At 42.3% G+C, this 18,171-nt stretch overlaps 1 protein-coding gene and 1 pseudogene across 1 annotated transcript in view; one reads left to right on the forward strand and one right to left on the reverse strand.

Moving 5' to 3' along the window:
* Positions 1-1,447: 1,447 nt before the first annotated feature.
* CLIC5 (CLIC family member 5) overlaps positions 1,448-18,171 on the forward strand; it is a 164,184-nt gene continuing 147,460 nt past the window's right edge. The window contains exon 1 of the mRNA XM_028097645.2: positions 1,448-2,002. Coding sequence (XP_027953446.2) covers positions 1,448-2,002 — 555 coding nt within the window. The remainder of the gene's footprint in view (positions 2,003-18,171) is intronic.
* LOC114204589 (10 kDa heat shock protein, mitochondrial pseudogene) overlaps positions 15,289-18,171 on the reverse strand; it is a 31,647-nt pseudogene continuing 28,764 nt past the window's right edge.

Below are 18,171 nucleotides of genomic sequence, written 5' to 3' on the forward strand. Positions count from 1 at the left end.
TTCTCTAGCGCTAAAATTATGAGGGGGATTTGAGCTGGGGCTCCGCTAAATTATACACACCTCTGGTAACGTCTCAGGGATTTGGACCCATCAAACCTCACTTTTCAATAAAAGATAAAGAGCTAACATCAAGAGCCTTAAAGTCTGCATCTAGCATCTTTGCACTTACCTATTCTTTGAACCCTCCCCAAAGCTAGAATTCTAGAAATTCTGCTCTAGTTTGCTCCAGGAGATTCCTGGATACAATGTTGGAGTTAAGGGTACAAGGGACTGTTGTTAATAAGATGTTCATCAAATGCTTTGTCCAGAGTTGTGTTGCTTCTTAAATTTTCACATGATTTCTAGACATTAAAGTCCCTTCATAATCTGTCTGGGTTTGCACTTCAAAGAGAACCATGTGAAGAAGGGAAACAGGAATTAGCAGAATAGAGTACCCGATTAAAAACAAAGAGCCTGTCCATTTGTGGCATCTGTTAAGTGACATCAAATAAGCAGCCTTATGTATGTATGTAGCTCCTTCCTGCTTATCCCAGACGTGGGCCAGTTGCACTAAGAAAATCTTGAATAGTTCATTCTGTGCCCTTTAGGGTTTAGTTTTTCTTCCTAGCCTTCCAACTATGTTTAGAAGTCTCTTGACAGCAGAGAATGTATCTTCTAACACATATGTTAGTGTTCAGTGTGGTATCCTGTTCATAACAGAATCTCGGTGAAGTTTTGCTGACTGTAATGATCCCATGGATTTAAGAGGGAAAATAAAACTCAAAGCCATAAATCTTTGATTTCTTTATTTTGGGTGGTCTGTACTGATGCGACTCTAGACCAGTGCATATATCTCCTATTCCTTCTGCCATTTAATCACCTCGTGGTGTTTCCAGATAAGAAATGCAGATGGAATTTACTACCTAATTGGAGCATGTATAACTCATGTGTCATAGGGTATGGATACTCGCAGAATCGTTTTGTGTAATGAATTCAGCCAGTAATAGATGAGTTACCATCATGGAGAGCTGTTCTCCCCCGAATTAGAAAGACTTCTTGAATGCTGTCAACATTTGGAGGCAATTGGAAGAGGGAGCCCTCTTTAGTGAGAAATGGCTAAATATTCAGAATTTCAATGTGTATTGGGAAGATAACTCGACCCCTTGCTAAACCAAAGAATGTCAGTTACTGGCAGTGAGGAAAACCCCAGAGCCTGCTTGAAACTATCCTTAGGGGTGAAGGAGTTAACTGAGTGTGTAAGCTTTATCTTGTGTCCAGTGAACTTGTGGTTTGCTGATGAAAGTCTCTGGTAAATGATTGTTAGAGACCTCTGATTGGTAACTGTTGCTAGTCACTGTGTTTCAAAAGCCTGTTGATTCCTCTGCAAGGTGGTGCAGCATCCTCCATCCCTTTCTTCATTTCTGATTCATTCAGGTCCGCCTGCAAAAGATCTCTCAGATCAACGAACATGAATGACAAAGAAAATAGCACCGTCTCTGACACAGTCCAAAAGGAAGGGATGTATGAGCTTCCAGACCAGCCAGAAGAGGATGAAGGTCCTCTCTGTGATAACATCCACGAAGGCCTGACAGAAAACAATGTATATGCCACTGAGCTGGAAACCCATGAACATGACTCTGTGTCAGTTTGTGTGGCTGGGGGTGAGGAGGACAGCTTGACTTCTTCCCAACCAGAAGCAGCAGACTATCTCCTGTCTGATGAGGTATGTCTTGAGTCCCAAGATCTTCAACCAGGTGAGTGGCAGGAAGACCAGGACATCTCGATGGAAGAGTTACACTCACCAACCCAGGATAAGGAGCCTGGCCCGGAGGAACCCCAAGACCAGGAGCCTGGCTTAGAGGAACCCCAGAAGGATGGAGGCATGATGGGGGAAGACCCGCTTTCCCCCCAAAACTTCACCATCCAACAGAGCAGGGCCTTCTTCACCAGCAATTCTGCTGCTGATGGTTTGGAAGAAAATGAACCAACTTCCACGGACCCTGAGATCAGCCTGTTTGTGAAGGTAAGGGCTGTCTCTGATAGACACCGCTGCATGGGTGGACGGCCTAATTGGGGTCTTCTTTTGCTCCGAGTGTCCACGGAAAGATGCAGGAGGTCATGGTCTTTGGATCTCAAGACATATTCAAGAGTAGGGCTGGTTAAATGAGTCAATTCCAGGGTTCACTCAGGACTGCTTTAAAGTAAAGAATTGGAAAGTGCATTTAAGTTGTGTGTCTAATCATTGACTTTTATATACCATGGGCAAAGCATGTTTTTGTTTTTGTTTTTTTTTAAGATTTTATTTGACAGAGAGAGACACAGAGAGAGGGAACATAAGCAGGGGGAGTGGGAGAGGGAGAAGCAGGCTATCCACTGAGAAGGGAGCCCGATGCGGGGCTCGATCCCAGGACCCGGGGATCATGACCTGAGCCGAAGGCAGACGCTCAATGACTGAGCCACCCAGGCGCCCCTGGGCAAAGCATGTTTTTTAGAGTTCACTTACAAGTGAGCAGAAAATGTGGCTCAAATCCTTACCTTTGTGACCGACGTTGAGTATATTTTCCTGTCCAGTTAAATTTGTTTTGTCACCTTGATTTTCAAAAATGAAACCAAGTCTTGCGAGAGGAAGTCAACAGTCAGCCAGGCACCGGGGTTTCCTTCTTAGCATGTCTAAGGTCACAGATACTTCAGATATACTGTCAATAAATGTTACTTCTGTCCCTGAGCCTACCCTTTTGGCACCAGTATAACTAAGATATCTGATGAAGTGAAATGATTTTAGTGGTGGTAGTATTAAGATGCTAATAGCCAGTGTTAATATTTAATGCTGATGATATACAAACTCAGAACTTTGGTATTCTTTGTTTTAGACTGATATTGTGGTAAAGACTATTTATTACAATGGTATCAAAACATGAAAAAAGCATTTCAGGGCTAGACAAATCATCTTTATGAATCAAGAAGGAAGGATGTTTTTCCCCAACATCTGCTCCCTGACAATATTCATATTTACCCTTTTCTTAGTATGACGACAGCATATTAGTAAATACTGCTATTTCTTTCTAATAAAAATGAACCCGCAAAACCCTAAGTTCATGCTTATCTCTCCCTTTTGTGGTTTCTAATAACTACAGTAAGATATACTTTATTTGCTCATTTAATATATTATTATTTTTTTCTTTGTATTTTTCCCTAATTGTTTTGTGTGTAAATTGCGTTTCCTTTATTCCCACCGCAAGGTCCCTAAAAAGCACCTAGCTGGAGTGTCTGGCTCATACTTAGGTACCTGTCAAAACTTGCCTGGTATTATGTTATCTGGGGGGGAAAGGGGTCTGGGAGACAGGGAGGGAACTTACTGTCAAGAAATCAGCAGTGTGCGGGGCGCCTGGGTGGCTCAGTTGTTAAGCGTCTGCCTTCGGCTCAGGTCATGATCCCAGGGTCCTGGGATCGAGGCCCACATTGGGCTCCCTGCTCGGCGGGAAGCCTGCTTCTCCCTCTCCCACTCCCCCTGCTTGTGTTCCCTCTCTTGCTATATCTCTCTCGGTCAAATAAATAAATAAAATCTTTAAAAAAAAAGAAAAGAAAAGAAATCAGCAGTGTGGTGCAGGAGACAGATTTGCACATGGTTAATTTCGGTGAACTAGAGGCTCAAGCTGAGTGCTATGGGTATTCCGAGAGGGAGTGCTCAAGTGCGCAGGAAGGAATCAGGAGAGGCTCCACTGAGGAGGTGACGGATGTTCGAACAGGTGCATTCAAGCAGTTTTCCAGCTTCCAAATCCACATCTCTGTTATGTTAGTTAAAAAAAACAAGACAAAACAAAAAACCCACAAAACCCCACACTTAGTGAGGACTAGTAGGTGTATTTTTCTCAGGACAGAATCATCCATGCAACTTTATGCCACCGACAAGGTGGATCGTCGTCATTATGATCATCATCAGCATTATGAGATCAAGACATTTGTAAATTTGGCAGTGTTTATTTCACCAGAAATTAGCCTGCCACTGGTGTTGAGCCAAACAGAAGTAGGAGGAAACAGCAGTATTGGCATCTCCCGCTGGTATTAGCAACAGGAAAACCTGCTTGAAAGGAATGTGTGGCCCTACGTTATTTAAGATCTGTAGTTCCTGAAAGCGAATGTTGGCGTTAATGAAGTCTTTAGGTTTACATTCTTTTAAATATAATTGTTAACTAAGAGACCTCAGCTCCTATGTGTGAACTCTTTTTTAAAGATATTCAGCGGCACTAGGTAAGAAGAGTGGTAGCCACAATCCCTGCTTCCCAATGCCCCACCATCCCCACTGCAGCTCTTTATTCAGTGTTGAATGGAAATTATATGTAAAGGCGGGAAGTACAGGGGCTTCTCTGCTTGCATGGGACTGGAGGGTCTGAGTGTCACCTGCTCAGGCTCCTCCCTGTCCCAGCTCTGGGGTTGGGGGATGGCAGAATGCTGGAAGCCCCACATTGGATGGGGCTCAGGTGTGCTTTATGGCTCACCATCTCCCGAGCAGGGCTTGTTGCCATGGAGTCCTGGAGTTATTCTTCCCCTGAGCTGTTTCAGCGTTGACCACTTGGGTTGCGTTGTAACCCGTACTCGCTTGCGTGCATTTTCAGCTGTTCTAGACAAGCCAGAACAGAAAATGTCATGCAGGTTTGTCACTGTGTGTTCAACCAACATTTTATTGAGGCTCAGCCATTTCAGGGTGTCGGGTGATTGCTTAATTAAAATATATCATCTATTTATTCATTCAACGGATTGTTCTTGTGCCAGGCCCTGGGTTTATAACAAAGTCCTGGCTCCCCTCCATTTTGCACTGTAGTGGGAAAAACAACCTATGGACAAATAAGTACATAAAAAATATGCCTGGTGGTGATGGTGCCTTAAAGAAACATGAAACAGAATAACGGGTGTGAATGTGTCCTATTGTTGCCATTCACAGATGACCACACAACTTAGTGGCTTGAAACAACACAAATTCATTCTCTTGTCGTTCTGGGGATCAGAAATCTGAACTAAGTCTTACGGGGCTAAAATCAAGGTGTAGGCAGGGCTGCATTCTTTCTGGAGGCTCAGGGGACGATCTGTTTCCTTCCCACTTCCAGTTTCTAAAAGCTGTCCTCATTCCTGGCTCCTGGCCCACATTCTATGGCCGTGGCACTTCTTTTTTTTTCCACCATGGCGCTTCTTGCTTCTCTCCTCACTCTGCCTTCTGATCTGACTCCTCTTGCATCCCTCTGATAAAAAGACTTGTGATTAGTTTGGGTCCACCAGGGTAATACAGGATAATCTCCATTTTAAGATCCTTAATTCAATCACATCTGCTAAGTCCCTATTGCCACAGAAAGCAACATTCATGGGTCCTGGGGATTAGAACACGGACATACTTGGGAGCCATTATTCAGCTTCCCACAGCGGGACAAAATGACAGTGAGGAGGGGAGCAAGGAGGCAGTGTGGCTGGAGTGGGGGGAGCGAGGGAGGGAAGGTGGCAGCAGGTGAGGCCAGAGAGGTGGAGGTGGGCACATAACAAGTGGAGGAAGTTCTTTCCCTTTCACTTGGAGTGATATGGGGGACATCAGAGTTGGCTGGCATTTTTTTTCTAAGATTCATTTATTCGTTTTAGAGAGAGATAGAGCATTGGGGTGGGGGGGCAGAGGGAGAGGGAAAGAGAGGATCTTAAGCAGACTCTGCGCTGAGCGCAGAGCCCGATTCAGGGCTCCAACCCACGGCCCTGAGACCATGACCTGAGCTGAAATCAAGAGTAGGGCGCTCAACTGACTGAGCCACCCAGGCGCCCCCTGGCGCCTTTATGATGGCAGACTGCAGCAGAGGAAGAGTAGGAGCAGAGAGCCCAGTTTGGAGGCCTTTGAAAAACTAGGCAAGAGACGATGGTGGATTGGCCCATGGTGGGTGGTGCAGAGTAGGACGGCAATGGCTTTGAAGAGTGAGCCCAAAGGTTCTGCTGCTGTGATGTATTAAAGAAAGGGAAGAGCCAGGGTTGACTCGAGGGGTTTTGACTGGAGCTACTGAGTGAACGGACATGGTATTCCCATTTCACCTATGGACCGCTTTGCCAAGAGTATATGCACAAGAAAATGTGCTCGGGGCGCCTGGGTGGCTCAGTCGTTGAGCGTCTGCCTTCGGCTCAGGTCATGATCCCCGGGTCCTGGGATCGAGCCCCGCATTGGGCTCCCCGTTCCACGGGAAGCCTGCTTCTCTCTCTTCCACTCCCTGTGCTTGTGTTCCCTCTCTCGCTGTCTCTCTCTCTGTCAAATAAATAATAAATAAAATCTTAAAAAAGAAATGCATTAAAAAAATAAAAAAAAGAAAATGTGCTCATACAGTCACTCATATACCATCTTTCCTCCCTCTCTCCTTCCTTTGTTCCTTTCTTCCATCCTTCTTGCCATCCATTCAACCATCCATCATTTACAACATACTAACTACATGCCAGGTCCTGGATAAGAGATGAACACACCATATCTTAACTCCAACTGGCCTATAGGGGAAGACAGGGAAACAAAATTCTTGAAGATAATAAAAGGAAAGAAATAATTGCTTCTTGGTCATTCACTGAGATCCAGTGAAAAAAAGGTACCTAGTGAGAGTTGCAGTCCATATTATAGGCAGCCAAGAGGGGTGGTTCGTTCAGAATTTGCCACATAGGATTGTGAGAATTGTCTTTATGCTTTCTGCTAAAACTGAGGGACCTGTAGACGTAATTGCGTTTGTATGTGTGTGTGTGTATAAGAGACAGAAGAAAGCAGAAAAAGAGACAGAGACAAAGTGGGGGAAAGAGAAAGGGAGGAAAAGAGAGAGAGAGATTTCTGGCATTTTATTTAATACAAAGAAAAAGAAGTATTCTGATGATGGTTATTACAAAGAAAAATGATACAAATGAACACCACTGTCCTGAACGTAATTGATGCCACTGGTTATGGGAGATAGTATGTTTTAGAGCAGATTTTGGAAATTTGCATGGTTTGAAACGTGGCTTAGCCAATTAATTTCTGTTAAATTGGTTAGCTTCTCGGAGCCTCAATTTCCTCATTGGTAAAATGTAATAGTAAGCTCCTCATAGGATTGTTGTGAAGATTAAACAGGATAATCCATTTAATTGCTTGCTATAGTATCTGACGTATAATAAGTGCTCAATATTTATGAGCTTAAATTATTATTTATTGTGATGAATATGAACCACCCATAAAATAATAATTTTTGGGCACCTGGGTGGCTCAGATGGTTGGGCATCTGCCTTCGGCTCAGGTCATGATCGATTGAGTCCCGCATCGGGCTTCCTGCTCCTTGGGAGCCTGCTTCTCCCTCTGCTTCTCTCTTAAGCACTGTGCCTTATAGTTAGTAGACATTTAACGAATGTACCGTTAGATGATCCTAACACGAACAGTGTAATATTGTGGAAAGAACACTGGTCAGGATATTCAAATACAACTTTGTCAATAATTTGCTATCAAACATTTCTGGATCCAAGTTCCCTCATTTGATTTCAGGATATATGGCTCCAGCTCTTTATTCAGTGTGCATACATACGGCACCACCTGTTATCCATTCTGGGATACCACTTGACAATGATTATAACCTCCAGATTTTGGTATGGTTGGAAGGACCAACATGAGACCAACACTCTTTGCCATGCAATTCGTGTGAAGCCTGTTCCTTGGAAAGCATCTGCAGAGTCTGTCTCTGATTAGCAACTCACAGGATCCCCATGCAGGGCTGCACACATTGTGCACTGAGCAAATTTAGGAGGCGTCATTCACAATGTAAATGGTACCCTCTGAAGTCAGGCAACATAATAGCCCTTGTTAATGTTTCTTAGACTTGGAGCATGGAAACTTGGTTCTAAAGGAGTGATTCCCTATAATTTGGCTCAGCATAGCAGAAAGTGTCACAGAATTGTTAGTAATTGTTATTATTGTTACAGCACTGGAGGCTGATGCTATCTCAGGTGTCATGGTATCCAAAGTAGGGGATTCAACATAATTCATGGGATATTAGGATATTAGAATTAGAATACAGAATAGTAAGCAATATTTCTATTTCATTTTGTCTAGGCCTCTTAAATGTTAATTTTTAGATATGTAATAATGTGCACAGTGAGTTCTTCCAGTAGTACATTAGTATAATTTGTAAATGAATAAATATACCTATGTTGTGGGTAAATGCCTAAATTTTCTATTGATAAGGATGTTCAGTTTTAAAAATCTTATGGACTTATAAGGCTTCCCTTTCTCTTCTGCCACCATCTGGGGGCCTGGGGCTCTTTCCTTGGCCAAGTTCTGGTGAGGACAGGTCCCTTCACCTTCCATATCCTTCCTGGGAGTTTTCAAAAACTGAAGTTTGTTTGGGGGCAAATAAAAATTCATCATTGCAGGTGAGAAACTCTGCAAGGACAAAAATGTCCTTGGAAACACTGTGAGAAGAGACAAGTCTGAGCCTGTTGCATGTGCCCAATTGTGCTTTCATGGAACAAATGAAGCATATATAAAAATGGAGAAAGAGCAGGTTTGAACAAAGATTTCTATTCTTCTCATAATTTCTTCTTAATTAGGGTGCCGGGAACACGATCAAATCCCAGTTTTATTCAAAATTATTTTCTGGGTGCCCATATGAATTAGTTGGCTTTGTGAACCAATGCCATTCATCAAAGAGGTCACAGAATTCTTGTGCTATGATAAGGAAATTAAAAACCAGAGGAGTTCACAAACTTGCCCGTGGCTGCCTGCAAATTAGTAGCAGGCTGGGACTTTGGCCTCTAAATCCAGGGTTCTCTCCTTTATATTGGCATTCCTAGCCTGGGATGCTGGATTTTCATGGATATGCTTCAGGAGGTTCTGGAACATCCTAAAAGTCTATGCAATTTTTTTTGTGGAAGATAAACTCAGAAGAGTTCATGAACCCTCAATGTTATTTATCATTGTGATGCATTCCACTTGCCCTACCTAGATATTCATGCCTTGTATGTCCATGTGGGAGGGAGTAGAATGTGCTGTGAATGGCCCGATTAATTCTTTTTCTTTCCTATGAAGCCAGCTGCTTGCTCTAAGCCTTTTAGTATCTCAAGAAACCTTGCCAAGAAACCCTTCCAAAAAGAGTAATGAAGGAGTAGTACCTGAATCATCATGGGGATTATGTAAGCTCTGAAAATGAAGGTGATGTGATATTCTGACATAAATACTCATACTGGGATCCCCCTGTTTTCTAGGGGAAATTTTGGACATTTTCCTCCAAGGACTGCAAGCTTCATGTCAATGTAGCCACAGCTACCTTAGTGGATAGTATTGCCACTTATATAAACTAAAACTTTCGAGTAACATAGATTTCTACTTTTTCACTTCCCAACAGTCCAGTCAATTTCACCCACTGAATGTTCTCTTCTCTTGGCCACCACTGGCCATTGTCATCTTGGCCACAGTTATTCAACTGGTTACTCTGCCTCTAGGCTCACCTCCCTCCCAAGAGGCCCCCACGTAGTCACCAGAATGGTCCATATAAAGAGCACATCTGACCATGCCTTGTTTCTAGCCATGCAGTGCTCCCCACTGTCCCCAGGGAAAAGGCCAGAAGGAAGAGAATATATATGAAGGTCTTCATGCTCCATCAGGCTTTCAGCCAAGACCTACCTCATCAGCTGCTACTCCCCACTCACTCTTTGCCTCGAAAAGTGTTGACTTGTATTTTACTGCACCCTTCATGCCATTTTAAGACTGGGCTTTTGCTCAAACTGTCCCTTTTAGTTCTATCCCTTCTGGAGACAACCCACTGTCCTAGAAGTCATCTCTTGCAGATGCGTCTCCTGGCTCCTCCAGGCAGGGCTGGACGGAGTCTCCTCTGTTGCTCTTCATTGCTCTTACTTCAATGTATCAGTTTCCTAGGGTTCCTGTAGCAAAGTACCTCAGACTGCATGGCCTAAACAACAGAAATTTATTTTCTCAATCAAGGTGTAGGCAGAAATGATTTCTTCCAAGGCCTCTCTCCCTGGTTTATAGATGGTCATTTTCCTCCAGTGTCTTCACATGGTCATTTCTCTGTGTGTGTCTGTGTCCTAATTTCCTCTTCTTATAAGGACAACCAGTCATATTGGACCAGGGCCCACCTAATGATCTCATTTTAACTTCATTACCCCATTAAAATCCCTATCTCCAATTACAGTCATGTTCTGAGGTACTAGGGATTAGGATTAAACATATACATTTTAGGAGAACACAATGCAGCCCATAACACTGAATGTTGCAATTACCCTTTTATGTCTGTATCTCTCTCTCTAGCTGTGAACCCTTGCTTTTTATTTCTTCTCATATACCCAATCTATGGCTACTTAAATGATGACTGAATGAAGGAAGGGAGGGAGGGAGGAGGGAATGAGCTATCCCCAAGGATGCTCAGGGCAATGCAGCAGGAGGAAGCCTGGTCCTGGGGGCCTGCAACAGTGGTGCTCCAACCCCCCATATTAGTTTCATAGAGTCACTGTGACAAATGACCATAAACCACAGGGCTTAAAACAATAGGAATTTATTTTCTCACAACACTTGAGGCCAGAAGTCTGCAGTCAAGGTATTGGCAGAGCCACACTCCTTCTGCCAGCTCTAGGGGAGAGTCCTTCCTTGCTTGTTCCAGCCTCTGATGGCTCCTGGCATCCCCTGGCTTGGGCCTGCATCACTCCAGGCTCTACTCCATCATCACATGGCCTTCTCTCCTGTGTCTGTCTCTGTTTCCGCCTCTAAAGATTTTATTTATTTATTTGAGAGAGAGCACGAGCATGGGGAGGGGCAGAGGGAAGCAGACTCCCTGCTGAGCAGGGAGCCCATGTAGTGGTGGTGGTGGTGGGGCGGGGGGACTGCTAGATCCCAGGACCCTGAGACCATGACCTGAGCCAAAGGCAGATGGATAACTGACTGAGCCACCCAGGCACCCCTCTCCTCTCTTCTCCTGTAAAGACTTGTCAATGGATTTAGGACCCTTCCTAATCCAGGATGATCTCATCTCAGGATCCTTAATTTAATTACAGCCACAAAGACCCTTTTTTCCAAATTAAGGTCACATTTACAGGTTCTGGGGGGACCTATCTTTTGAGAGGAAGGGAGGCACTCTTTAACTCACTACAGCCCCTGCGGGTAGGAATTAGTTGAGTTGAAGCATGGGAATGTGGACAGCCACTCCTGTGATCCATATTTTCTCCAAATGCAAGGGGTTCTGTGAAAAGTCAGTGGATTGTTTGCACCTCATCTCATTAGATCCCAGACATTGATGAGAATGCCTGGCATGTTCTTAACATCATTCGGAAGCTGGGCAGAAAGCCAATATTCTGAGTGCTTAATTTGATTTGTTGAGTTCTGAAGGAACATTAGAATCAAAAAACTTGAGGATTCCCACAGCTGTCTGTGTTAAACAGTACAACGAGCAGCCTGTGGTAACAATGTCACCATAGCTAATGCAATGTGTCCTTGCTCCTGGGCCTGCCTTTATGTTTCTGCATCCATATAATTGACCAAACACTCTCTGTTAATAGACATAGAAGCCAAACCAAACACATTAACCAGGAGAAGGCGAGTAGTATCGACACTGGGTGAGAGAACACCAACCAACCGGGAGGGGGCTGCCAATCAGAAGATTGGGGGAGGGGCAGAGTGAGCTCCCATTTTTTCTTTCTTTCTTTCTTTCTTTCTTTCTTTCTTTCTTTCTTTCTTTCTTTCTTTCTTTCTTTCTTTCTTTCTTTCTTTCTTTCTTTCTTTCTTTCCTTCTTTCTTCCCTTCTTTCCTTCCTTCCTTCCTTCCTTCCTTCTTCCTTCCTTCCTTCCTTTTTTCTTTCTTAGATTTTATTTATTTATTTATTTGAGACAGAGACAGAGACAGAGCATGAACATGGGGGAGGAGGCAGAGGGAGAAGCAGACTTCCTGCTGAGCAGGGAGCCCGATGCGGGACTCGATCCCAGGACCCTGAGGTCATGACCTGAACCGAAGGCAGATGCTTAACTGACTGAGCCACTCAGGCGCTCCTGGGCTCCCATTTTCTAAAGAGTAGTTCACCAGACTGTTAGATCCTTGAGGAAGCGACCACGTTTTACTCATCTGCAACACAGTGTTCCATGGGATGTTGGACTTGTCAGAGGGGCTCCATAAGTGTTGGTCAGAGTCAAGTGAACTCTCAGGTATCCTTCACCCACCTAATGGAGTAAAGACCATCCCTTGGAACAAAATGGCATATTGGATACTTAACTTCTCTGCTTTGAGCCCTGCCCCTTGCCAACGTGATCAAGTCCACCCTTGAGCATAACCAAGATCCTAGCCCTGCCCCAACAACCTAACAGCTTCTCTGGTCCCATCTCCCTCCACATTGTGCCTCATTCATTATGCCCCAGGAATGCCAAGCTCCCTACAGACTGGCTTTGCCCATGCTGACTCCTTGTCTATAGCATTTCTCCCCTCTGTCATCTGACCAACTTCTCATCTTTCTGGACTCGAATACCCTGGGAAGCCATTTCTAAACCTCCAGGTTGTTATATGTGATACTTCCTTAGTGTTTACCTCCGTCTTAGCATGTGTCACCGAATATTTCAAGCATCCAAGTAAGACTGTTCCTCCCTGGTCTGGAAGCACCACAGGGAAAGCTTTCTGGGCCACATCTTATTCCCCTATGAAGGTACACCCACTGTTAGCACGGAGCCTGGCCCGTAGTCGGGGCTCATAAATATTTGTCAAATTGATTAGAACTGAACAGATTGTGGGAAGAGCAGTTAAGTTTTTTTTTTTGAAGCGAAAACTTATTCGTGTATTCTGGGAAATGTGGTCACCCTTAAAGCAAAGGCCCTTATGTCCCTGCATCCATTGATATTTGACTTTGAGGTGGGGGTGGGTGGCTGGAGAGTCCTGATGAGAAGCCAGCTCCTCTAGGGGGAAGAAGCAAAGGGGAAATTCATATTTACTGAATGTTTACTTTGAACCATGCTCTGTGCTAGGTCACCTGCTCTCCGGGTATTATTTCTGTAGTAAGACTTAGGAGCTAGTTTCCCATCTGGATTCTGACACTGGCTAGCTGTGCACTGTTGGGGAAGTCCTATGCACTCTCTGGGCCTTAGATTTCTCACCTGTAAAAAAGACAGTTGTAGGAGATGAGCCTGAGAACCCCCACTGGTTCTAACCTGCTGTGCATGGAACTTCATTCCACCCTGCAGTAGAATTGTCTCCTTCCCATGGGGACCCTCTCTCTTTCACAACTTAAGTTTATATTATCGTCATGTTCTGAAGTATGTATTGAACATAATCTTAGGCAGTCCTGTGATTTTTAAAATAGGGGAAGGAGGAAATGATGAGTAACAAAGAGAGATGTTTACACATAGTAACAGGATTTTGACTCAAATCATACTGAATAATAGCAGGTTTTGGAACCTCACTTTTTTCCTCCTTTAAAAGTAGGTTTATTATTTGCATGGCTCAAAATTTGAAAGGTACAAAAGACAGAGTCTCTCCTCCATCATATCCCCTCAGATACCCTATTTCCATTTCTGAAGCAATTCATTTTAAAAATTTCATGTATATGCTTCCTGAGATATTTTGTGCACATTCCAGAATAGATATGTGTGTTCAATATTTGAAGTTCTCTCCCTTTTTCCCCTTTTATTTAATACTTATGGTATTACCATATATCCTATTATATACCTTGCTTCTTTCGGGCAAATTTTATTGGGATATAACTTGCATAGATCTAGCAATTTTGAGTGTACACGGCAATAAGTTTTGACAAATGTATACAATTGTGTAACAACCACCAGGATCATGATGTAAAATATTTCTATCATCTCAAAAAGTTCCCTCCTGTTCATTTGTCATGAATCTCCTCCCAGCCACCCTCTGACTCCTGGGAACCACTGATCCTCTTCTTATCACTATAGTTTTGCTTTTTATTTTTTTTAAAGATTTATTTATTTATTTATTTGAGAGAGAGAAAGAGATAGAGAGAGAGAGCACATGAGAGGGGGGAGGGTCAGAGGGAGAAGCAGACTCCCTGCCGAGCAGGGAGCCCGACGTGGGACTCAATCCTGGGACTCCAGGATCATGACCTGAGCCGAAGGCAGTCGCTTAACCAACGGAGCCACCCAGGCGCCCATAGTTTTGCCTTTTAGAAAGTATATAAATGAAGTTAAACTCTGTGTAATCTTTTGTGTGCGGTTTCTTTCACTTAGCATTATGCTTTTGAATTTATCCATGTTGGTATATATATCAGCAGTTTGTTCCTTTTTATTACTAAGTAGTATTCCATTGTATGAATATACCACAATTTGTTCATGCGTTCACCAGTTGATGGACACTTGGGTTCTTTCTCAGTTTGGGCTGTTATAACAAAGCAACTGTGAACAAGCACACATAAGCTTTTGTATTGATTATGTTTTCATTTCTCTTGGGCAAATACTTGAGAGTGGAATTATTGGATCATTGGTGAGTGGGTATTCAACCTTATTAAAAACTTTCTAATTATTTTCCAAGTTACTGCCAGAATTTGTGTGAGACTTCTAGTCGCTTTCTTTCCAGCACTTGGTATTTTCAATCATTTAAGTTTTAGGCATATTGGTAAATGTATAATGGTGTTTCCTTGCAGCTTTAATTTATATTTTTAAAAATTTTAATCCCAGTATAGTTAACATACAGGGTTATATTAGTTTCAAGGGTACAATATAGTGATTCAACACTTCCATACATCATCCAGTGTTCATCATGACAAGTGAGTGCCCTCCTTAGTCCCCATCTCCTATTTCACCCTCCCCCACCCACCTCCCCTCTGGTAACCAACAGTTTGTTCTCCATCTATTTCTTGGTTTGTCTCTCTTTCTTTCTTTTTTTTTTATCTTGGATTTATTTGTTTTTTTCTTCATTTCCACATATGAGTGACCTATATCCCTTAGCATTATACTCTCAGGCTCCACCCATGTTGTCGCAAATGGCAAGATTTCATTTCTTGTTTATAACTGAATGATATTCTATCGTATATATCCACTACCTCTTCTTCATCCATTCATCAATCGATTGACCCTTGGGCTGCTTCCACAATTTGGCTATTATAAATAATGCCACTCTAAACATAACAGTGCAGGTATCCTTTTGAATTTGTGGTTTTGTATTTTTGGGGTAAATACCCAGTAGCAAAATTCCTGGATTGCAAGGTAGTTCTATTTTTAACTTTTTTTTTTTAGTTTGGATACCATTAGTTTATTATAAAAGAGAGACATGAAAATTATTTACATGATGAAAGATTTCACAACTTCACTGGAATGGGCCGCTTCACTTCATGCCATTTTAATAATGATTTCAGTCCACATACTTTCCGAGAATGTCACTGTCTCTAAATAAGAAATAATCCTTGTCATCTAGAACTCTTTGGTGCCTCCATATTCTGGGAGAAGAACTTTATCTCCAACTTTCACACTAACTGGTTGAATCTCTCCACCCTTTCCTTTAGAGCCCGATCCAACAGCTACTACTGTTGCTTGCAACACTTTTCCTTGAGATTTTTCTGGAAGCATAATACCTCCTTTGGTTACAGTTTCAGCTGTGCTCCTTTCAACTAAAACTTGGTCAAAGAGGGGAAGAAACTTTCTAAACGCCTGCCCTGCCGTGACGCCGACCACCGCAGTTGGTACTCCCTATTTTTAACTTTTTGAGGAACCTGCCTACTGTCTTCCACGGTGACGGCATCAGTGTTCCTTCCCACCAACAGTGCAAACTATTCCTTTTTCTCCATATCCTCGCCAACACCTGTTGTTTCTTGTGTTTTTGATTTTAGCTATTCTGACAGGTGTAAGGTGATAGCTCATTGTGGTTTTGATTGGCATTTCCCTGATGATGAGTGATGTTGAGTTCTTATTATTTTAGTGTTGTCTTTTTATATTGAATTTTAAGAGTTCTTTATATATTCATAATATAATTTCTTTATTAGATGAGTGTTTTGCAAATAGTTTACAAGTCTGTGGCTTGACTTTCATTTCCAGAATAGTGTCTTTTGAACACAGAAGCTTTTGATCTTGAAGAGGTCCATTTTTCAATTTTTTTCTTCTATGGTTTGTGCTTTTTGTGTCCTAAGACATGACTGTTTAACCCAAGGTCACAAAGATTTTCTTCTATATTATCATGTCATCTGTAAAAAAGGATATCTTTATTTCTTCTTTCCAACCTGTATTCTTTCTTTTACTCCTTCCTTCCTTGCTTTGTTCCTATTCTTAGAAGGAAAACATTCAATCTTTCATCATTAACTGTATGCCTTTCACAGATGTTTTTATTTTTAATATTTTATTTATTTATTTTAAAGATTTTATTTATTTATTTGAGAGAGAGAGCAGAAGGGAGGAGGGTCAAAGGGAGAGGGTAAAAGCAGACTCCCCAGCTGAGAAGGAAGCCCGGCATGGGGTTCAATCCCAGGACCCTGAGATCATGACCTGAGCCAAAGACAGACACTTAACCAACTGAGCCACCCAGGCACCCCTCACAGATGTCTTAAGTTCCTTTCTATTCCTAGTTTTTTTTTTTTTGAGAGTTTTTGAATGTGTATTGAATTTTGCCAAATATGGTTTATCATGTGGTTTTTCTTTTTTAAAAGATTTTATTTATTTTAGAGAGAGAGTGAGCGCATGCCAGTGAGAGCTTGTGAGTAGGGAGAAGGGCGGAGGGAGAGGGAGAATCTCAAGCAGACTCCCTGCTGAGCACAGGCCTTATGCGTCATGGGGTTAGATCTCATGACCCCAAGACCATGACCCAAGCCAAAATCAAGAGTGGGTCGCTTAACCTATTGAGCCACCCAGGCACCCCTCATGTGATTTTTCTGTTAATGTGAAATAAATTCATTGATTTTCAGGTGTTAAACCGACCTTACATTTCTGGGATCAACCTTACTTAGTCATGATTTATTATTACTGTTATAGATTGCTAGATTTGATTTACTACAATTTTGTTAAAGGTTTTGCCTCTGTGTTCATGAGGAATATTAGCCTGTAGTTTTCTTTTAATTTCTTTGGTTTTGTTATCAAGATAATGCAGGCCTTATAGAGTGAATTGAGAATGTGTTTCCTCCTCTTTTGTTTTCGAGAAGAGCTTTTGTGGAATTTTTTCGTTAATAGTTTCATAGAATTTGCCAGTGAAGTCATCTTCACTAGAGGTTTTTTGGTGGGAAGGTTTCCCCCTCCCTTAAAATTCAGTGTATTTAATAGATATAAGGAAATCCAGGGATATCTTTCTTTGCGGATTAATTTAATAATTCTCATCCCTCAAGTTATTTGTTGATTTAATCTAAGTGTTGAATTTATTGCCAATTCTCTCCTTATCATATTCATATTTTCTTCTACCTTCTTAAACATATGGAGTCTATTCTTAATGACAAGTTTCATGGCCTTATACGCTAATTCTATCATCTTATCCATATATATCCAATATATCCATATATACGGACATGAAGTTTATTTTTATTGATTGGCTTTTTCTTTAATTATGAGGTATGTTTTTCTAGTTATTTGCATGGTCTAGTAATAGATTTTGGCTGCCAGACATAGTGAATTTTATGTTGTTTGATACTGGATTTTGTTGTGTTTCTTTAAAGTGTTGGGCCTCATTCTGAGATGCAGTTAAGTTACTAGGAATGAATTTGATCCTTTTGAAGCTTACTTGTAATCTTTGTAAGGGTGAGTCCAAAAAATCCCACCCTAAACCTAGTTTAGCTCCACTACTGAAGCAATGTCCTTCTGAGGACTCCATCTAATGTGTATGAGGTCTTGCTACTCTGACTGCTGGGAACAAAACTACTACCAGTCTTATGTGAGATCCTGGGACTGTTTCTCCTACTCATTTCCAGTTCTTTCCCCACACTTGGTAGTTTCTCCCTCCCTCTCTCTCTCACTCTTTCTCTCTACAGCTCCATACCCTCTGGTATTTAGGTATGTGAATTCTAGCTGCACTGACGTTTCATGCCCCAAACTCTGTTGTCTCCTCAACTGAGAGAGATCATCCAGCTCTATTTGGGCTCTGAACTGCCTGTCCCCAATGTCCAGAAACTATCGCTTCATAGAGTTGGTCTGCTTTACTAGTTGTTTAAAGTAATGTTCTGGTTGTTCAGTGTAAATCTGGGTCCTTTTGCTCCATTCTGGCCAGAAGTGGAGGTTGTTCTAATTGACTTTAAGATTCCACTTCTTTTGAGTTGC

Source organism: Eumetopias jubatus, unplaced genomic scaffold (assembly GCF_037043125.1).
Source record: "Eumetopias jubatus isolate StellerSeaLion01/CBP00866 unplaced genomic scaffold, mEumJub1_p1.0 scaffold_6, whole genome shotgun sequence".
NCBI classification, from domain to species: Eukaryota; Metazoa; Chordata; class Mammalia; order Carnivora; family Otariidae; genus Eumetopias; species Eumetopias jubatus.